The 23,142-nt window shown below is 45.5% G+C and overlaps 1 protein-coding gene across 2 annotated transcripts in view; it reads right to left on the minus strand.

Moving 5' to 3' along the window:
• The window catches only part of CLUAP1 (clusterin associated protein 1), a 1,096,220-nt gene that overhangs the window by 889,524 nt on the left and 183,554 nt on the right, over positions 1-23,142 (minus strand). For both annotated transcript variants that reach the window (XM_069646868.1, XM_069646867.1), the window contains exon 3: positions 3,324-3,408. In XM_069646868.1, coding sequence (XP_069502969.1) covers positions 3,324-3,408 — 85 coding nt within the window. The remainder of the gene's footprint in view (positions 1-3,323; positions 3,409-23,142) is intronic.

Here is a 23,142-nt window from a genome sequence, read left to right on the forward strand (position 1 = left end):
CTATTCCCCAAAGAAAATTAAGTAGTATGGAATATATAGATTTAAAAAAGGAAAGGGATAGTGGTACGGAGAGAAGCTGAAGATAGTAAAGTACAATAGGGGATAGCATCATTTTAATTATATCCAAACGCCCCCACCAGGAGAGGTATAGAGGGGACCATTTGTATGTATGATCTTTCAGGGTGTCCAATAGTGTTTTAGTGTTGAGCTTGATGGTTTCTTGAATTGTAGGGACAAAACGAAGTCCTAAATATTTTATGGATCCACTACACCATTTGAGGCCAAACGATTCAATGTCATGCTTGAGGCAATAGGGATTTAATGGCATAATTTCTGATTTTTGTCCGTTAAGTTTATATCCTGATACAAGGCCGAACTGAGATAGAGTATCTAAGAGGTTTGGTATGTGGAGTTTAGGGTTTATATGGAGTTTAGGGTTTTTGATTAGGATAAGAATATCGTCGGCATAAGCAGCAATTTTGGTTATTGAAGTGCCTGCTTGAATCCCTGGGATACAATACTTTGCTAACAATCTTGACGGCGGTACCTCGGTTGTCAATAATTGGGATGCATTCAAAGCCTCCTTGAGAGGTCACATAATGGCCCTCTCCGGTAGGAATAAGAAACTTAGAAAAAAATATCTAGATGACCTTTACTCCAAGCTCACCCTTGCAGAACAACGCTATTATGCGGACACTAACTCAACAAACTTAAGACAAATAATAAAACTACGCTTTGAAATCAATAAAGAAATAACAGAACTTGCAGCAGGAACGATACTTAAATATAAAACAAAAATATACCAAACGTCAAATAAAGCGGGCAAAATGCTGGCTTCATATTTAAAAACCAAAAAAGAAAGAGTTCACATTTCACATATCAAAGACACCCAAGGTATATCTCATCACCGCCCTTACAAAATACTTGAATGCTTCAGAAACATTTATACTAATTTATACACTCCAGAAAGTTCTATTCCAAAAAATGAAATTGATTCTTATTTTAAAAATATTAGCCGCACTTCATACCCCAGATTAGACCTTTCTCACCTTGACAACGATATTACCTCCTCAGAGATCACTAAAGATATCCATAGCCTGGGCAAAGGCAAAGCACCCGGCCCAGATGGATTATCAACCGAATTCTACTTCAATTTATCCCAAATATTGACACCTAAACTCAAAACACTATTTTCATACTTTATATCGCAAGAATCTTCCTCTGGATCATTTTCAGAAGCTCTACTCATCATTTTCCCTAAACCCGACAAAGACCCTTCCCTCCCCAGCAACTATCGACCCATTTCTCTTATCAACATAGAAAGCAAAATTTTTGCTAAAATACTTGCTAATAGAATTGAATCTTCCCTCCCAAATTTGATTAAAGCGGACCAAACAGGTTATGTAAAAGGATGTAACATATCCTCTAACGCAAGACTCCTACTTAATGCCATTAGTCTAGTAGCCAAGGACAAAAAAGACAGACAAGGATATGCGGCCATCGCTTTGGATGCGGAAAAAGCTTTTGACCGTGTAGATTGGAATTTTATGTTCTAATCCCTACGCTGGCATGGATTTGGTGAGAAATTTATCTCACTGGTAAAACTTCTATATTCAGCCCCCAAATCTGCTATTTTTTTAAATGGACAGACCTCTTCATGCTTTACATTACTCAGAGGCACAAGGCAGGGCTGCCCCTTCTCACCGTTATTATATATTCTATCACTTGAACCGCTGCTGGAATCAATAAGGTTAAGGACTTATTTTACTGTGAACAAAGCCTTGAGTGGATACACTGCCAAAGCGTCTAACTAGATTTTGGTTATACTGCCCCTATGGAGTGTTGGGACAACTGGGTCTGCAATAGAATGGCTTTGTAGCATGAATAAAAATGAGAAATTAATTTTCAAAGAGTGGAGCCTCAGTTACATTTTATTTATGAAGCCCCCCGGTTCCCAAGAGATAGCCAGAAGAATGTGTGCCAGGGACAGAAACATATTTCAAAACGGGAGTTGGAAAAAGTGTTGCAAGGTAAACTGCTTCTAAGCCTGGGAAATGTTCGGATTGCCAAATTAGCTGAGCTCATGGGAGAGGATATTACTGTGTCCAATTTGCGGACTTTACTGTTCACACTCACTACATGATTGGGTCATTTTGGTGGGGCTGCACACTGCAGAATTAGGTCATTCGTAGGGGGCTGCACTTAGGATGGACAGGAGTAATGTAGTAAATGAATAGAGCGTAATAATGTATATTGTGTTTAGATTTCTATACAGGTGAGAGCCAATTGGGAGCGTGGGAGTAACAAGCACTTGATACTTGCAAAGTGTTCAACTTTTGTAGTTTTATTCATGAAATACTATAAATCAATGTGGGAAGCCAAGAGCGTTTTCAGTTCCAAGGAGCTGACTGGCCTTCCCGGACGTTATTTACAAGTATTAAAGGCATTTTTCTTGCAAATCGTGCACTCCATCATTGCTTCCTTGGATTTATTTTTCTGATCGTTTTTTGGGCGTACTGTAAATATGGCAGAGATCGGAGGTATTCCCTTTAGTTGCACAGAACAAACTCAGTGTGTACACAAATAATCTGCTTTCATTAGCTGATCTGATACAACCTGTTCCAATGCCATTTGAGAAAAACAGACAGACTTTCGTCAAAGTCGGAAGACTCAAATAGAGATTGAAAAGTTAGTCCTTGGTCATCCCCACCAATGTAGGATTATTTTAAGGCTCTAACAAAAAACAATGTTCCACGTAATATTAGCATTTTGGCCCACCTTATCTTGAAATAATAATGAAATTATTAACCACAAAAAATGTAACGTAGGGTGAAACAGCAGATATGCATACCAATTGGTTTCAATGTGTCCCATAGGAGACAAACAACCTGTATCAGGGACATAAATTCACCCGAGGGACCCAACCACTTCAGCCTTCCGTCCTTGACTGTGGGAAGGTTACACACTATTTGTTGGAGACAACCAAGATAGCCTACACACCCCTTACCGGTAGAAATGTACGACAACGTAAAGAAAACAAAAACGACATCACTTAAATGCCAAATGTCAAGAAGATACAAGACTCCATCCTACATTTGTAAGAAACCACCATCTTTTCTGAACAAGACTATTATCCCAGTTATCTGTTTAAAAAGACCAGCTTGCAACAGAGGTTATAGAGAAAGGACAAGACTGATATCGGGATGCAGAAAAATAATAATATTAGCAATAGATCTAGAATGTATTGCAGAGAGAATATGCAAGTAGCAGGATGAAGCACCTTCAGCAAAAGCCCACCATGCAAGCTCCCCACTCAAACTTACCATAAACTGTGCCACAGCCTTAATGAAGAAGACTCTGTCTTGCTCCATATCCACATCCGTTGGTATATCAGTTTGTGGTTCATACCTAAGCGGGTAAAGAAAAGTTACTCAAAAGGTAAGAAAGACATAATTAGCACACGGTATACTAAACCATAAACATTACATAGTTGGTTTTAAAACGGAAACCAGTATTACTCGGCTCTCTGCTTTTCTCAGTCCGTCAAGTCAGCATATTATACACAGAAAATATTCATAAAAACAGCACCATAGTATCAAATACAACATTTTAAAAAGGGGCATAACTGCTTATATCTAAAAACGAAAGCAAATACTGGAGTTCATATATACATTGAAAAGAAGCAAACAATGCTGGTAGTCAACATAAGGATTACCAGAGTCAAGAAACATAACACACAAAATTACCTATATTCCGTTAAAATACAGAGTGCTACTATATTTGGGTTTATAGATCTATATGCATATTATTGTAGTGGAGTACCGGAGCGTGGCACTAGTCCCTCCAATAAGTAGTTGAGCTTGTTAGCAGATTATGTATGAAAAATGCAAATAAGAAAAGTGTTAAAAAATACCTTTTTTCAAGGTATTGCCCTTCTGTTGACACTTGTTTCGACCCGACTTAGGCCTTTATCAAAACAGGGCATTAGTTCTCCTTCATTGTCCTTCAACTCAGTGCGAGTGCTGTCTTGGTATGTACATTTATAAAGGGTAAATAATCCCAGGTTCCTGTTGTGATACAGATCCCTGTGTTACCGAAGGATTAAGGGCTGATGTTACTTCACGTTCTGTTACGACGCAACACTCACATTGAGTGGAAGGACAATAAAAGAGAACTAGTGCCTTGTTTTGATAAACCCCTAAATACACGCGTCAGCAGAAGGGCAATACCTACAATAAAGGCATTTTTTGAACACTTCTCCTTCATGCATTTTTTCATATATCTGCTAACAGGCTTAACTACTTATTGGAGGGACTAGCGCCACACTCTGGTACTTAACTACCATTATTAACTTGGACTAAGGTTTGGGTATACATTACAGTACTGAGAGAGAGCGACGGTCCACTTGCGCAAGATTGTAAAAGAGCTAGCGCAGAGTGAGTAGAACTATCCCAATATATGTATATTATGCTTTCATGCTAGCACAAGGAATAGTTAAGGGTAAGACGAAGTTGCTATGGCATTTTAAAAATGACTTCTCAATGTTGGAACGATTGCATGAAAACATTTGAAAATATTCCAAAGCAATTCATATGCAAAACCTCAGAATTGTACATTAATAGCTTTATAGTTTACAAAATGTTTACTTTCATCGTGTTTTGAAAAGCTTTTAAAATGGGGGTTTTCCCCTTGAGAACATTTTTTTTTATTTGGGCCAAATATCTAAAAATTGGTAGCTTCGATTTTCAGGTGCCTTCATTTCATTTGAAATTGGTACACTAAAAAAAGAATTTTGAATATCGACTCACCCAATTTTAAAAGGTATTAACGATTTAAGATTTACATATGATGCATGCCCAAGTCTTTGTACACTGCACCCCTTAATGATGCCCTCATCAGTGCCTGCTCCCTCCCAGCCTATGCCCTGGCCATCAATGACCTGCTAACCTCCAACAACCTGGATGCCCTGGCTATTTCTGAAACTTGGCTCCAGGAGGCCTCTGGCCCTCAACTATCACTAGCCCTCCCCATTAGCTACACTATCAACAGGACCGCCCCAACGCAAAAGGTGGAGGGGTAGCTCTCATAGCTAAGGAGACCCTTCCCTTCCACAAAATTAACTCCTCCCTGGAAGGTAATGATGACATTGTATCTCTCAAACTAGCCATTTCTCCCACCTGCACCATCACTCGCCACATCACCTACTGACCCCCCCCTACCCCGTATCCAGCTTCAGGAAACCCTCCTCCATCTCCTCATTGACAGTCTTAAGAACTTCTCCTAAATCATCCTATTAGGCAACCCGAACCTAGGCCTCAATGACCCTGAAGACTTGCAAGCCAAACCCCTTGCCGAAGCTCTAGACACCCTAGGATTAACACATCGTATCACCAGCCCCACGCATAACAAAGGCTTCACTCTGGACTGGATAGCGGACCTCAACTGTCAGTCATCCACCACATCCAACTCCCCATGCCCATGGGCAGATCACCATGCCATCCACTTCTCCATCCCTCATCCCAAGAAACACAAGCCTGCCACCACCTCACTACCACCAGCACTAGCACGCAGTTCAAGAACGCTGACGCAAGACAACCTCATCCCCTCCTAGACATTCTCCAAGGATCCTAACACACTTGCAGTCCTATACAACAACATGCTGAAGCAGGCCGTCAATACCATTGCCCCCCCTCATAGCAAGGAAAGCAAAACCCATCAGGCACGCCAACCTTTGGTACACCCCTGAGCTACTCGAACTATGAACAAAAGGTGGACAGCCCAGTCCGCTTGGATTAAAAAAAAAAGAAACATCGACCCCGCTAAAAGTGAATTTGCCAAAGCATCCAGAATTTACAAACAGGCAATCATGTCAGCCAAATCGTCTTACTTCAATACTAGGATCACAAATGTCAAATGAGACATCGGGGACATTTTCTCTACATTCAGGAAACTTGAGACCCCAGTCCTCGCCCCTCAATCTATCAAACACGAAACATGGTGCACCAACATTCAAACCGCCATGAAGAGCAAAATAGACTTGCTCAAAAATAAAACATGCACTAACCAAAATAGACTGGGTTCACCCCACCTCACCAACAGCAGCAGCTCCTGCCTCCAACACATACTCCTCAAGTATACCTCCTTTCTCCATCAAGGACATCTCAGAATTAGAAGTGCACTCCATTCTAAAAAATCTCAAACCCTCGAAATGCAGGTGATGTATGCCCTGCCACAATCATTAAGGAATGTGCTCACATCCTAGCCATTCAACGCCTCCTTCACCTCTGAACTGGTCCCAACATGTCTCAAAGAAGCTTGGTTACTCCCACTCATAAAGAAAGCCTCTCTAGACCCCTCAGCTCTCAACAACTACAGGCCGATCTCAACAGTCCCTTTTCTCCTAAAAATCCTGGACAGAGCAGCCTACCAACACTTCCGAGAAGAAATTCACATACTAGACCTACACCAATTAGGATTCTGACCTGGCCATGGCACAGAATCAGCACTATTAGATCTAAAAAAAAAAATCTGATGGATGAAATTCGGAACAATGGCAAACCTGCCCTGCTCCTCCTCCTCCTCGACTTATATGCCACCCTCGACCAAGTGGACCATAAAATACTCTGCCACCACCATATCACATCGGCCCACTTCTCGCACAAGACCACAACCTGGATCGCCTCATTCCTAAGGATAAAAACATGAGAGTGGTTGCTGAAAACAAGAACGCTCCGCCTGCCTCCATTCTATGCGCAGTCCCACAGGGCTCCTGCAGCTCTCCTACATTATATAACATCTTCACCAGACCATTCTTTAATATCCTAGACTCCAGCCGTATAACCTATACCAACTACGTGGATGACACCCAAGTCCTCCTCCCCCAACAGGTATCAACTAAGAAGACTCCAAGGCACTCAACACAGCCTACTCCATCATCCAGACCTGGATGGCGGCAAACGGCCTATGCCTCAACAAAGACTAGACCGAAATCCTGCTAATAGGGCATCCAATGACACAAATAAATAAATTTAAAAAAAAGAAAATCACCAGCCAATACTCCACATTCCTGATCAAGAACATACAAATCCTGGTCTCTCCCGCTGTCAAGAAATTAGACGTATACCAAGACGCCACCCTCTCTTTGTTTGTTTGTATTTATTTATTTATTTATTATTGCGCGTCAAACCCATTAGGTAGCCGGGCGCAGTAGAGGTCAAGACAACTTAAGCTTAGTTACAGAATGTGTACAGAGAAGTATATAATATACAAAACAGTTGGAAAAATAGGTACTGCCAGGATAGTTACCATGCAGACGGAAGGAATCACGGTAAGAGGCATGCAGCAGACACAGGAGTGTAAGGTACCGACAAGTCAGCGCCACTGCCTCATCTGCAGCCTACTCCACCAAACTGCAGCAAAACCGTTCCTCTCCACAGCAAGTTGCCTCATCATAGCTAGAGCTTCTCAGGCTCTATGCTAGATTACTGCAACACTATTCGCTGGCACCTCCTCTAAAAACCTCCAAGTCATCCAAAATAATGCACTTCTGGCAGCTCTCAATATCCCTAAAAAGGATGAAGGCAAGCGTCCCCAACCAGCACGATCCTCCCCGCAATGAGAGACAATGATGGACTCTCCCAGGATGGGAATAAGGCCAAGACAAAGTGCGGGTGAGCGTAAATGGGAGTTTATCAATCAGAATAGGGCATGCAAAGAACTCTCCAAACTCCGAGAGCGCTCTGTCCGACAATAGCAAAGACAGGCGTATATATTTACAAAAAACGTCATCAGAACCTACATACTATATGGGGCACAAGTTCAATGGGATTGGGTGGCGACGACTAGCTATAGGTGCTGCTGCGATGTGGTTGGCCTTGGCTGGAGGACGTCACTGGTCAGCCTTGTGGGTTGGGCTGGGCCTGGCAGGTCAGCTGGGTTCATCCGGGCGGTGTTGTTGTGCCACTGTGGCCAGTGTCAGAGATGAATGTCTTTTCCTGACTTCTTTGCCCTAGGCCATGCACACCGCAGTCATTCAGTCATTGCAATATTATCTTCTTTAGTAAATCTTCCAATAGGTTATTCTACAGGTTAATGCAACACAGGAGGAATGCACCTTGAGAGGGGTTTGATGGCGATTCATCAGTACATGGTTACCAGTGTCCTGTTGACCGGGTACCATAGGTCGTGGGGCTAGGTCTCAGGGCATGGGACAGGCGGTACATGTCTTCCTGTCTTGTTAGAAGTCGTTATGAATGTGTTGCTGTAATGTTGCCATAATATTGGGTGTCCTCATTTTACAGGGGCCATTAACCTAAGGTGATCCGGTGGGTTGTGGGGCTTAAGGGAGGGCGCCTCTGGATTTGTGTATTCAGGTGGAGGTTTACTGCTGGGCTGTAAATAATGCAGGTGGCGGGCCGTGGCCTTGGGTGCTGCAGAGGGGACTACAAATCTTTGAAGCGGCTCCAGCCTAGTTGGGGGAGGTGGAGCAGCGCGGCGCGGGCCTCTGCTCTCTCGTCTGGCAGGCTTCACTGGGAGGGAGGGGGAATGGCCTTGCATATACTCACAAAGGTATCTTCCTCGTGTGTTGCTGATTTGAGGTGAAAGCATCATAAACATTCAAATAACATACAATACTAATCGAGTCATTCCAAAGCTCATATCTTAACATTGCTAATGCCTCTCGAATATAGCCAGTCCGAGCACATTATTTGTACACTATGTTTTAACAACTACAACATTTTGTTATATGCATATACATTTGTAGTAAGTGAGGTAGTAGTGAGGTTGGTGGAGCGCATAGAAACGACTCGCCACTGTACGTGACGGTAGTGGCACATAAGGGCTTGGGCATACACACATCAAGGGTGCATTTTCGTGCACCCTTTACATTATCCCTTAATATGGTTGCATTTGTCTTTCTTTGCACTCTAGCAGCATTAGTTTGGTTATGGCGCGGGACCGTGGGGTGTAAGTTTTTCAATGACACGCACAACAAATAACCCCCCGGGACGCTTTTACTATTTGCACATAACTGCAGTGGTGTGGGTGCTTCATTGCTAATGCCATGTGAACATGCGTTCTGCCATATCTATACATTTTACAGGCTTTCTAATCAAAGAGGTTTGTGGAGAAAATGCGCCCATCGCAGGTAGTTTTGGCATTAGTATTTGGGAACTTTTGCTTTTATCCGAGGGCCATTTTACAGTTCTCTTTCCACCCAGGCTCTGCTGGTCGGGTCATGCTGGGAGCAGTGATACACTGCGGAAGGTGAAATGTTACAGTGTTGGTATCTTACACTAGCTCATGTCCGTCTTGTTCGTGGGAACGGGCTCACAGCGGATCTGCCAGGGAGCTGCGGCCACAGGGATAATTGAAACTCTCCAAAGGTGGGGGCCGCGCTGCAGTGCGCCGAGCTCACACCATCTTTATTAGACAAAATGGTTTCTGAGGCCTAGCTAAATTCAATACGTTTGGGCAATGTCTTCAACAGGTGAGCCATCCACCACCTGGGCCCTGGTGGTAAGGAGGGGACCCCTGATGAGCCATGGCCCTCACCGGGGGGAGGGGATGTAGGCGATGGGGGTCTTTTGGACCAATCCTCCCCTACATTTCCCCCCCTTTCGTTACTTAAGTAACAAATTCTTTAAATCCTCCAATCTCCTGCACTCTTCCTCGTCAATTATTGCGTCATCCCATGCAGGTGTGCCTTTTATGGGCATCCATGCTCTGCACACCCCCCTCAAGCTCTCACCTCTCCTAGCATATTCATCTGGGGTACAAGTCAGGTATATACATCCGCTCTCTCCTTCCAAGTCTACCCATACCTCCTTGTACCATTCTAGTATACGAGGCTCTCTAATGGTAGTATGCCACAATTTGTCTACTATATCCTTGTTGTGATACCTAGGCACTAGCTGATATCTTGGTGCGTCATCTGTTCCTGTTTGTACATGCACTTCCTGCATAGCTTGTATTGTACCACTGGTGTTGCCCATTGTCACCATCATCATTGCACCATTCGGTACTGCGTTAGCACAACATCAAAGACCCACCTGGCACAGGCAAAAGGAACACCACAGCCGGCATCAAAAATTTCACAGTCATTCCCAGCCATGATGGAACCCAGGAGAAGATATTGTCGAACCACGTGCTTTCTTCCGCTCCACCTTTCATTCTTTCTCCTAGGTTATGTACTGCTTCGATCACATGGGACAGGGAGCCGTTGTCTGCGTCTTCGGAAGGTACGAAAGTGCAGCAGGCACTTCCGATTTTTCGGCAAACACCTCCATCCATCGCTGTCAACAGGTCCAAGACATACCTGTTTCGCCTGGTCATCAGCCGTAATGCCCTTAGTTCCACTTTTATTACGTTGAACCCTTCTTCAGTGTAATTTGCCAGCTGGATCGCTCCCAACGGGTTATTTGGAGGCATTTTGCATTTGCTCGCGCCTGGATACTTGGGATGAGTGAGGCAAAGAAGGTTTCTGCAGAGCTGAATAGTCGATACCTGTCTGGGATCTGTGCCAGCAATTCTGACGATGCCTTTGATATGTAGTTCGATGATCGTCTGTTTCGGGACAGCACCTCTTCCTTGTTCCCGGAAGACAGGACATATAATTGTGACTCTGCAGTTGGCTGGGCCTCACTCTGTTGGGTGTTTTCTCGCGTCCTTTTGCTCCCATCAATGTGGCTTTCCAGGATTACCATTAGTGCTGAGTGCAGAGTGGCCATCGGGCAGCTGCCACTCCATGATTGTGGGAGGTGCAGGTATGCCTGGTTGCCACATACCCAATACGTGTCCATCAGGGCCGCTGTCTCTTTTCTTAAATCTGGGATGGTGACGGTCTTGTTACAGTTCTTGTTTGTCCCCATGGAGGCTTTCCCCTCGCCTTTAAAACACAGTTCATAGTCCATTTCCTTCTGCAGCTTGAAGGGTTTTTCAATGGCTGTTACCCAAGTTAGTTTTGAAATGTGTTCCTTCCATACTGGTGTGCACGTTTCTTCTATCCATTGCAATTTCTCTGGTGCCACACCCCTCAGCGCTTCAGCCTTACACATTACTTCTTCGTCCTTCCACTTGTTGTCTGAAAAAAGTGTCCCTTGTATTATAAAAAATGGTTCTTCCAGACATACCACTCCTACTGTCTTTGGATAGCAAGTTTTCTCGTTCTGCAGCATTCTAAAAGTAACTTCATGTGCCTGGAAGGTGTTCTTAATTCTGCACAACGTGAGGTGAAGGAGACATTGGGCATCCACAATAGGCAACTCTTTGGGTAACAATACTTTGGGCGTGCCTGAAGCATGGGGAATGAGGGAGCAGACATAACAGCTCTGATTTGTTGTTTGTTTAGCTGTTGCACTCATATCCGCAAACCATTTATTTGTCTGGTGGGGGTGTCGTGGGTCTTCCATTTTATCTAGTCCAAACCCATAATACTCATCATACTTCCTCCTCCCCGCCTCCCTTTTTCGTCTGTTATTTTTGTTCCTAATGTACTTCCCGGCTTCATGGGCGATGGACGAAGTGGGCCCCCCTTTCTCCTTCCCGCCCCCCTTTGCCCAATCATCATATAATATTTCATGTGTTGCTGTCATTCTTTCATGTTCTTCCTTTATGTTATCTGACAGTGTGTTTTGGCTATGGGGGCAGGTTGGCTGGTGGGGGTGTTATACAACTAGGATATGGCGGAGGGGTTTCGATCATTTAAACAACTGTGGGCATTATAATTAAATAGTTTTGGCGGAGATACTGTGTTGTTTTGCACTTCTCCCTGCAGCCCTTCATTTTTCGAGATGACAGCATTGGATGGTGTGGTATAATATCCCCATACAAGTTTAGTTCCGTCCCATACCAAAAATTCACCTTCTCTAGTATTTACACTTGCAGTTGCATTAATCACATTAGTGCTGTTAATCCCTCCCCCCTCGTTCATCTCGATAGAGATGAACGCTATGAACCAATACGTAACCAGGCCAAACATGATTGTAAAAAACAATGTAATGCACACAGATAATCCACACTCATACGAATATCTGCATCTCTCAGCTAACAACTCTCTATATCTAATAAATCTATCCGTTGCAGGCTGCCCGTTAAGATGCCATGGTAGCTCCTGTTTGAGATATAAAAGTGCATTAAGTGCATGAATGTAAACATTTTGTTGGCACTACCAGTGCCAGTATATATTGAAAGGGAATGGAAGTGGGTAGGGCAGTAGGGTTGGAGATGCACAGACAAGGGAGTAGACACTACATATTTTCATCACATCATTATTTACATATAAGTACACAAAAATATATATATATTTTCTTTTTTTTAATACCCTTAAATGTAATTAAACTTGTCAACACTTTCTCAATCAGGTGCATTTCCGCCACACACAAGTTCATATTCACTCATTATTTTCATTTGCATTGTTTGCTGTGCCCCCTCATCAACCTCTTCCTGCACATTATTATATGCCCTTCGTACATCTGTCAGATGTATCCAATATTTCAGGCCCTTCACTTTTACAGCCGTAGGCGTGCAAAACACGACTTCGCATGGGCCATGGAACCGTGGTGCATTCCACCGGCGCACAAAACTCCGGACATAAATGAATTCACCCGGCATCAGCTGTACCTGTGTTTCAGGCTCCGTAACGGACCCTGTTGTGTTCCCCTCTTCTCTCGTGAAAGGTGGAGAAAGCTGCTTTGATATTGCGCGCGCTGCCCTTGTTAATTTTTTCAAGTAGTCTGTGAACTCATCTCCCAATATCGCAGCGCTTCTGTGTGCATCTGAGTGTTCGCGCAGTGGGGAGTGTGCTGTGTGCATTCGTCTCCCAGTCACGATTTCGTGCGGGGACAAATGGTGGTCCTTGCTTGGCTGATTTCTCAGCTCAAACAGCGCAAGGGGTAAACAGTAAATCCAGTTTTTTTTTAATGAGAAGCATAGTTTCGATAATCTTCCTTTTAACAGGCCGTTCATTTTTTCTACCACGCCATTACTTTGAGGATGATAAATCAAGCACAGTTTATGCTTTATTCCCAACAGTGTTGTTACTTCCTTGAAGAGTTCGTTCACAAAATGAGTGCCGTTGTCTGAGCGAATTACGTCACAAATTCCCCAGCGCGGAAATACTTCTCTCACTAGGAACTTTGCAGCGCTTTTAGCATCAGGTCGTGCACATGGGCCTGCTTCCACCCACCTTGAAAATGGGCATACAACCACAATCATGTAACGTGCCCCATTACACTTTTCTCCCATGTCCGCATAGTCGATATGTAGCTCTCTGAATGGCCCAATTTGTTTTGGAATTGTTCCCCTGAGCGTACGTAATGTCATTCCTGAAATGTATATCTGGCATGTTGTGCACTCCAGTGTCAATCTAGATAAGTGCTCCTGAAGACAGGGCACGAACCACACTTCCTGTATCTCCGCTGCAATGTGTTGTTTCGTGTTGTGTGCTGGGAAGTGTAGTTGTTGAAACGCTATTTCCAATAACTTTACTGGCATTACCACTTTTCTTGAGTTATTTTGTCGCCAGAATAAGTCTGTTGCTGATTGGCTGCACCCTCGTTTCGCCCACATCACCTTTTCATCTGCACTTGCTCCTTCCTGTAACTCTAGTATTTGTGATATAGGCATTGTATTGTACCCTTCTGGAAGCTCCTCGTTTGTCTTGTGCTGCAGCATGTACTCACCTGCTTCATATTTCTCAAAGTATGAGGCTTCCTTGGCAGCCGCATTTCCTAAAGACACAACGTCTGTATTTGACGTATGAGCTTGGCATTTCACTATTGCTACCACTGTGGGGTCTCGTAGGGCTTCAATTAACTCCTTCAGTAAGCCTTCATGTTGCACTGGAGTCCCATCTGCTCGTCGAAACCCCCTCCGCCCCCATCTGGCCAGACCTCCATGTACTGTTGTCGTCATATAAACTGAATCTGTGTAAATTGTCACCGCGCACCCTTTAGCTGCATGTAATGCTTCTATTAGGGCAATGAGTTCTGCTGCTTGTGCTGAGAAATGTGATGGAAGGCGGTACTGCACTAGTGTCTCATACTCACCATCTTCTAATCTCACCACTGCCATACCCACATGTTTTTCTCCTGTGTCCACGTCAATTGATGCTGACCCGTCTACAAAGTACACTTCCCCCTCACTCAGGGCATTCTCGCACACCACTGTGTCCTCCCCTCTTTCTCCTGTGTAAGTTGCACAATCGTGTTCCTGCATGTCCTCTAGTGTACACGCTTCTGTAATGAATGTTGCTGGATTCACTGTCCTGCATCGCACCACATGGATATTGGCGCTGGACAATATGATTTCATAGGCTGTTGCCCGTTGTGTGGTCAGCGTACTCTTTGACCTCTCAAGTATTGCAAATAATGAATGCTCCACAAACAATGTCACAGGGCATCCCATTACTATTGTGGCACTTTTCTCAATTGCGAACGCGGCTGCAGCGAGCGATTGCTCGCACGCGAAATGTCCTTGCATCACAGCATCCAAAGTGCCACTATAGTAAGCCAATGGTTTGTGTCCTAGGGACGTCTCTTGTGTCAGTACAGCCGTCATGAGTGTCCCCTTGCAGTGTGAGAACAGGTAAAATTTGCGTTCATAATCAGGGTTAGCGAGTACTGGAGCACTCGAAATCAACTCTTTTAATGATGTGAATGAGGCGCTCATTTCTTTTGACCATTCTATTTTCTTGTTCTCTTGTTGGGCCTCCTTGAGCGCTTGCAGTAAGGGTCTGGTGTATGCTGCATAATCTTATATCCATGCTCGACAATAGTTGCACATTCCCAAGAATTTCTGCATCTCCTTCACTGTTGTGGGTTCCCTTACTGATCTTATTGCTTCTACCCTGTCGGGAATTATTCTTTTTCCGTCTTTTGATATTAGCTGTCCCAAGTATAGGACTTCTGTCAGACAGTATTGTAGCTTTTCCTTGTCTACTTTGTACCCCTTATTAGCTAACAGGGTCAGGAGTGTTATCGAATCTTTTCGGCATGTTTCTTCATCCTGTGCACAGACGAGTAAATCGTCTACATACTGAATGATTGTGCTCTCAACTGATAAGTTTCCTAAGTCTTCATGTAGTATGCGGTTGAATATGCTTGGGCTCTCACAGTATCCCTGTGGTAATCTACAATGTTCATATCTCTTTCCCCCTAGTGTAAATGCTGTCAGATATCTGCTCTCTTCAGCTAAGGGGATGGAGAAGAATGCATTTTTCAAATCAACCACTGTGAAACGTGATGCTGTTTTTGGGATGCTGCATAATATTGATGCAGGGTTCGGGACCAAAGGGAACTCTTTCTGTATTACATCATTTAGGGGGCATAAATCCTGGATCATCCTCCAAGACCCTCCCTTTGCTTTTTTAATCGGGTAAATGCATGTGTTACATGGGTAGTTTGAGGGCACTATTATCCCTTGTGCTAGTAGTGCATTTATTGTCTCCCTTATCCCTTCTTCAGCTTCACGGGACAATGGATATTGTTTCACTCGGGGTAGAATCGCTCCTTGTTTGAGCTTTATCACTACTGGTTGTACTCCATGCAACAACCCTACGTCATGGGGGCCTGTTGTCCACAAATTATTTGGTACTAGCCTCATGTCATCATCGAAGAATGACAGTGGTGCTCCCACCACTGCCATCAGCTGGACAGGAATCTCTCTAGCCTGAATCAAAATGTCACAGGGCATTGCTATTTCCATTACTATTTCACCGTCCCCTTCCAAATCTGAAAAGAGATCCTCATCAGTTAAGTCTCGCAGGGCAATATTGGCATTGGTACACAGTACTGTACGCCACTCACATCCTTCTATATCCATTCCAATCACAGAGATCCTTTTTGCAGATACCTGTACAGCGTGCAAGTCTAATGATACCACTGATCCTGGTGCTATGTCAGGGTGCACTATTGGGCAGAAGAGGAACTCTGCCTAGTATACTCCAATCCATTCTTTTTAGCTCAGGAACTATGAGGGCCAGCGTCTTTAGTCCTTCAATAAACATCCTCTCGTCCACTGGCAAACCACGTATTTCTGGTGCGGTTGTGTGAGCCTGTACTACCAGCATTACACATAATGAGCATATTCCTGGTGTTGAACACACTATACCTCTCTCAGTGAATGATATCGTCATGTTGAGTTTGCTAAGAAGATCCCTCCCTAGTAAGTTTATTGGCGAATGTTCATAATACAGTAAGGGTGTTTTTACAGTTTTACCCCCTACTGTCACATCCAATGCTTCTGTGTAAGGAACTTCAATTACAGCCCCAGAGAACCCCTGCGTCTCTAACTTCCGGTTAGATAACGGGAACCGGCCCTCCCTAATACATGATTTCTCCGCTCCCGAATCCACCATGAATATGAACTGCTTGTCTCCTATCTGCGCTCCTACCAATGGTTCCTCTGCTGCATCGTAGGTGATAGATAGAACTGGACACGCAAGTGTTCTCTGTGGGCTGTCCTATGCGGGATGTCTCATCGCCCCCCCTTGGTTGAATACACTCCCTGAAACCACTGACACGCCACTATAGGGGGCTGGTGCTGGGGCCCTGTTTGCTGTTGTCGCAAAAGGGTTGCGTGGCGTGTAGTGCATAGTGTCATTGTTTTGTGGGTGATTCTGTGTTCTGTATTGGTGCCCCTACTGTTGCTCATTGTACCCCTGCCCTGTGTTCCTTTGTTGCTGTCCCATTGGGAGACCATATGGGCTCCCCGGATGGGGATGGCCATAGTGTTCTACCTCTGGAAACCCACTGTTTGGTCTGCTTCTGCACTCCCTAGAGTAATGTCCCCACCTCCCGCAGTTCCAACAACTCCCTTGCGCACCTCTGGGACCCTGCCATCCATTTCCTCCCACTCCCTCGTACCCTTGTCCACCTCCTCTTCGGCCCCTGTACCCACCTCGTCCCCCATCGAGGGGCCCACTCTTGCCACTGCAGACCTCCGCCCTACTCCTGCTCGTTCCACTGCTGCTGTCCTGCTCCTGCCCAATTAGTTGCCATCCTTCCTTGTATTGCTGCCAGCCCCTCCTCTTCCTCATCTCCCTCCCTGCTGTGTGGGAGCGCGGCTACTGCTGCTGCGACCTTCACCAACTTTGTTTGCACTAGTTTCGCTTCATCTGCCAATCTTTTCTGCGCCACCTCCTTCTCCCTTTCTTTTATTCGCTTAAAGTGGTGTTCTATTATGCTCTGAATCTCAGGCCATCCTTTCGCTTCAATACCTGCTATCTTGTCGAGCGCCTTTTGCACCTCTTTTGGGAGCCCCTCTTTATAATGAAGTAAAATAATGATGTCGATTGATACCAGGGCATCCCCGTTTCTGCTCTCCACATCTCTTGGACCCGAAAAATGTAAGCCATAGCATCTTCCCCGTCATTCATTGTACACTGCATTACTGACTGCAAGTCTGGGGTATCTGGAAATGTTTCCCGCAAAGCATCCCACACCCTTGCACGCACTGTGTTAAAGGAGGCACCATCATGGCGATCGCAGTCTAACGTTACTCCCGGGAAACCAGCCTTGACCCATACCCTGTCAGCCTGATCCCCCACTGCTGATACGAGCAAGCTCTTCACATCCCCTATTGCTAGGGGTACCCCGGCTGTGTGTTTCTCAAAGGCATATATCCACTTGCTCGCCCCTCCTGATAACGGGGGCAATAACTTTAGTAAGTTGGCCTTATCCATCTGAGCCCAGGGTATGTAATTCGGCCTCCCTCCTCCCCTATGTATTAGCGGAAGCTGCAACTTTCCCTTCGTCGTCGTATCTGTACTCCCCTTCATTCCCGATTTTCCTAATGATGCCATTTTCCCCACTCGGTTCCTTAATCGCCCTGTCCACTCCTCATCCAGTGTCCTCATTGAGCATGCACCATCCAATCCTTCGCTTCCCCCTCCCATTGCCATACTTAACCTTTCGCTTTCTTCCAAATCATCCTTTATATCACATAGTAGCTCCTCCCTGTCTCCTATAAGCCTCTCTTCATCATCAGTACATCCCTCTCTTTCCTCTAGTTCAATTATTTGGGTGGGTTCTTCCTGTATTCTGAACAGTATCTCATCCTTCTTCAAATGTTCTACTCTCGGTCTGCGCTCTAGACGCATGCTCTGGCCTGGCTGCATTAAGTGCAGTCCGCTCACATATGCTTTTTATCCTCGAGAGCTCATCTTTGGCTATAGAGAGCCTTGATTCTAGATCGTCTGTTAGTTTTTCTATGTCCACCCTTGGTGTGCTCACCTGAGCTCGCTCCCTGTGACTCTCGTATGGAGGGGGCGCTGTGGGCCCTTGGGTTGTGATAGTTGTCGGTGGGGGCACATAAGTAGGGTCACTGTATCCCTCTGCGGGCACTGGCTTGTTTAGTATTGGGTACAACCTTGTTACTTCTATCGGTGGCTCTTCCTCTGGCAACGCCTTATCATCTTTTCGTATCATTAGTGGATTATCAGTGGTAGATGGTAGATCAGGATCTAAGTCCCTTGTCTTAGGCGGCGGTATCTCTTCAAACAGTCTCCAGAGGTCTAATATTTCTCTCCTATTATGCAACTGCTTCCCCCTGTATTTCAAACAAATGCATGTGGCTACCATATCTAGGACACTCTTGTTGAATGACCCGCCTTCGTGCCATATCTGAGGCAAACCCTCCCCCATCAGCTCTGTGATCCATTGGTCATGATATTTCTTAATCCGCTCCGCGTACCCAGGTAGGTTCTTGCAGATATGTGATGAGGGTGTTTCTGCCCCCATGCTTTGTGCCCACCTGGTACTTATGTATCTCTATGTATCGCGATATCTCAATATAAACGTATCACCATGTGAGTCTGCTTATTTTATGTCTTACTGAATCGTGGGGACCTTCGTGTTCCTCCCTCTACCTGCACACCATGAAAATGGCTGCGCACAGCCTCTATTATATCCTCTTTGGGGGCACGTACAAGAGCAAACCGTCAGCAATCTCAACAATGTTACCCCACAAATCAGAAAGGTACACTCTCACTTCACCACATTGCTCTTGTCTTTATGATACTTTGTCTGGTCACACTTACCATGACCACTCAATAGCTATACATTTCTGACCATTTTTACACAACCATTATACCAAATTATCTTCTGACACATACGATGTTCACACACCCTTATGGAGCACTCTATTCACAGTTCAGTTTGTCCTCCCTTTCCTCCCTAGCCGGCTGTCCCTGTCCGTCTTATTCAGATATATGTATAGATACATATGTGGGTTTGATCTTCAATTTTAGAGTAAAACTGTCTCTTTAATTTATCTCTTTGGTTTTGTACTAGCCCACTTTTATTTTTTCCCGTAACCCTAAAGAAAAGAAATAGAAAGAATAGCAGTCACTAATATATTCTCCGTGTCTCCCTTTGCCAGACACCTTTATCTTATTTTCCACTTCTTCATATATTCCCAATACTAGTCAAGATAGCACTATGCGGCGCCGCCTTCCACCCCCTCTCGGAGCTAGGTTCCCATCACTTTTATCTCTTATTCACCTCTTAATCCTAATGGCCATATGCAAAGAAAAAGCAAAGAAAGTTTAAGATGGTCTTTAGCAGACCCAACGTGCCCCTTTTTACCCCGCCTCGTTCCCTGTCCTAAATTACCTCCTCTTCTCCCTTTACGATTGCTCGCACTCAATACTCACGTGCCCGTCTTGAACCGAGTCTCCGAAACTGGGTCCGTTCCAGGCAGTGCTGCCGTACGCTCAACAGTCAGCCCCGGCTCCGGCGAGCGGTACTCAAAGGGGATTTTTCAACCGGGATCCCGTACCCTCTCTGTGTTGAGTGCGCACTTCTGAGCGTACCGCTCATCGCCGTTGGCGGGCAGCCTCCCGGAGCCAGCGCACCGTGCGTATCCCTTTTCGACCGGAGATTTTCGTGCCAAAGGGGACGGTAGGGATATGTTGGGAGAAAAATAATCACGCTTTCGGGGTCACCACTGAAGGCAAGCGTCCCCAACCAGCACGATCCTCCCCGCAATGAGAGACAATGATGGACTCTCCCAGGATGGAAATAAGGCCAAGACAAGGTGCGGGTGAGCGTAAATGGGAGTTTATCAATCAGAATAGGGCATGCAAAGAACTCTGCAAACTCCGAGAGCGCTCTGTCCGACAATAGCAAAGACAGGCGTATATATTTACAAAAAACGTCATCAGAACCTACATACTATAGGGGGCACAAGTTCAATGGGATTGGGTGGCGACGACTAGCTATAGGTGCTGCTGCGATGTGGTTGGCCTTGGCTGGAGGACGTCACTGGTCAGCCTCGTGGGTTGGGCTGGGCCTGGTAGGTCAGCTGGGTTCATCCGGGCGGTGTTGTTGTGCCACTGTGGCCAGTGTCAGAGATGAATGTCTTTTCCTGACTTCTTTGCCCTAGGCCATGCACACCGCAGTCATTCAGTAATTGCAATATTATCTTCTTTAGTAAATCTTCCAATAGGTTATTCTACAGGTTAATGCAACACAGGAGGAATGCACCTTGAGAGGGGGTTGATGGCGATTCATCAGTACATGGTTACCAGTGTCCTGTTGACCGGGTACCATAGGTCGTGGGGCTAGGTCTCAGGGCATGGGACAGGCGGTACATGTCTTCCTGTCTTGTTAGAAGTCGTTATGAATGTGTTGCTGTAATGTTGCCATAATATTGGGTGTCCTCATTTTACAGGGGCCATTAACCTAAGGTGATCCGGTGGGTTGTGGGGCTTAAGGGAGGGCGCCTCTGGATTTGTGTATTCAGGCGGAGGTTTACTGCTGGGCTGTAAATAATGCAGGTGGCTGGCCGTGGCCTTGGGTGCTGCAGAGGGGACTACAAATCTTTGAAGCGGCTCCAGCCTAGTTGGGGGAGGTGGAGCAGCGCGGCGCGGGCCTCTGCTCTCTCGTCTGGCAGGCTTCACTGGGAGGGAGGGGGAATGGACTTGCATATACTCACAAAGGTATCTTCCTCGTGTGTTGCTGATTTGAGGTGAAAGCATCATAAACATTCAAATAATATACAATACTAATCGAGTCATTCCAAAGCTCATATCTTAACATTGCTAATGCCTCTCGAATATAGCCAGTCCGAGCACATTATTTGTACACTATGTTTTAACAACTACAACATTTTGTTATATGCATATACATTTGTAGTAAGTGAGGTAGTAGTGAGGTTGGTGGAGCGCATAGAAACGACTCGCCACTGTACGTGACGGTAGTGGCACATAAGGGCTTGGGCATACACACATGAAGGGTGCATTTTCGTGCACCCTTTACATTATCCCTTAATATGGTTGCATTTGTCTTTCTTTGCACTCTAGCAGCATTAGTTTGGTTATGGCGCAGGACCGTGGGGTGTAAGTTTTTCAATGACACGCATAGCAAATAACCCCCCGGGACGCTTTTACTATTTGCACATAACTGCAGTGGTGTGGGTGCTTCATTGCTAATGCCATGTGAACATGCGTTCTGCCATATCTATACATTTTACAGGCTTTCTAATCAAAGAGGTTTGTGGAGAAAATGCGCCCATCGCAGGTAATTTTGGCATTAGTATTTGGGAACTTTTGCTTTTATCCGAGGGCCATTTTACAGTTCTCTTTCCACCCAGGCTCTGCTGGTCGGGTCATGCTGGGAGCAGCGATACACTGCGGAAGGTGAAATGTTACAGTGTTGGTATCTTACACTAGCTCATGTCCGTCTTGTTCGTGGGAACGGGCTCACAGCGGATCTGCCAGGGAGCTGCGGCCACAGGGATAATTGAAACTCTCCAAAGGTGGGGGCCGCGCTGCAGTGCGCCGAGCTCACACCATCTTTATTAGACAAAATGGTTTCTGAGGCCTAGCTAAATTCAATACGTTTGGGCAATGTCTTCAGCAGGTGAGCCATCCACCACCTGGGCCCTGGTGGTAAGGAGGGGACCCCTGATGAGCCATGGCCCTCAACGGGGAGGGGATGTAGGCGAGGGGGGTCTTTTGGACCAATCCTCCCCTACAAGGAACACATTACGACAGCAAGAAGAGAAGTCAACTGGCTACCCATCAGAGAAAGAGTCCTGTTCCAAACACTAGCATTACTCACAAGTGCCTCGCTAACTCAGCACTGCCTTATCTCTCCCTGAAAATAAGTAGAGCCCACTCCTCCAGGACCGCCAGAACACCATACACTGACAGATTACTGTTACTGTTACCGAAAGTTAAACGCACCAATGCAGGTGGAGCTAAACTGCCCTTTATAGCGGCCAAACATTGGAATTCTCTGCCCCCATCACTCAGAGCTGAACCCTCCCATGGAGCCTTCTGCAAAGCACTCAAAGAACAAGTTACTCTCTTACCTGGTAACGTTTTTTCGAGGGATGGTCCGACGACGTATTCCATATCTATGACAGTAATCACCACAGCTGTACTGCTTCGGAAAATCTTTCGGCGTCTGCGTCGATGACGTCGAAACGCCGCCCTCAAGGACCTCCTCCCACGGCCGAAGTCTCTGGATGTTATAAGTAGGACGCACAACGCCCGTAGCCTCAGTTGTAGTTTTTTCCCCAGAACGTGTGGCACCAGTCTTCTGCCAGTCTGACCACACAAAGCCTTGTGGAAACGTAAGCTGCAATAGCATAAGAAATTCTGTAGCGGGGAAGACAGGGAGGGAGCGATATGGAATACGTCGTCGGCCCATCCCATCGAAAGAAAGTTACCAGGTAAGAGAGTAACTTGTTCTTCGAGGGGATTGGGTCCTCCGACATATTCCATATCTATGACAGACTCCAAAAGCAGTACCAATGCAAGGAGGTGGGAAAAGAATTTAGAAAACAGAAATTTAGAATGCCCAATCAAATTGCGGAGTAAAGGACCGCCTTGCCAAAGGCCAGATCCTGCTCCCGGATGGAATTGAGGGAGTAGTGACGTACAAAAGTATGTACCGAAGCCCAGGTGGCTGCATCACAGATGTTACAAATAGGAACACCCCTCTGTAGGGCAGTAGAGGCAGCCATACCCCTGGTAGAATGGGCCCGTAAGCCGACCGGTGGGTCCTTAGCCGCCAAGCGGTAACACTCCGAGATAGCCAAAATAATCCAGCGAGACAAAGTCTGTTTCGTCACAGCTTTACCCAAATGCTTTCCAGCGTAACCAATGAAGAGTTGATCGTCCACTCTGACCCG

Source organism: Ambystoma mexicanum, chromosome 2q (genome assembly GCF_040938575.1).
Source record: "Ambystoma mexicanum isolate Mex_15411 chromosome 2q, UKY_AmexF1_1, whole genome shotgun sequence".
Taxonomy (NCBI): domain Eukaryota; kingdom Metazoa; phylum Chordata; class Amphibia; order Caudata; family Ambystomatidae; genus Ambystoma; species Ambystoma mexicanum.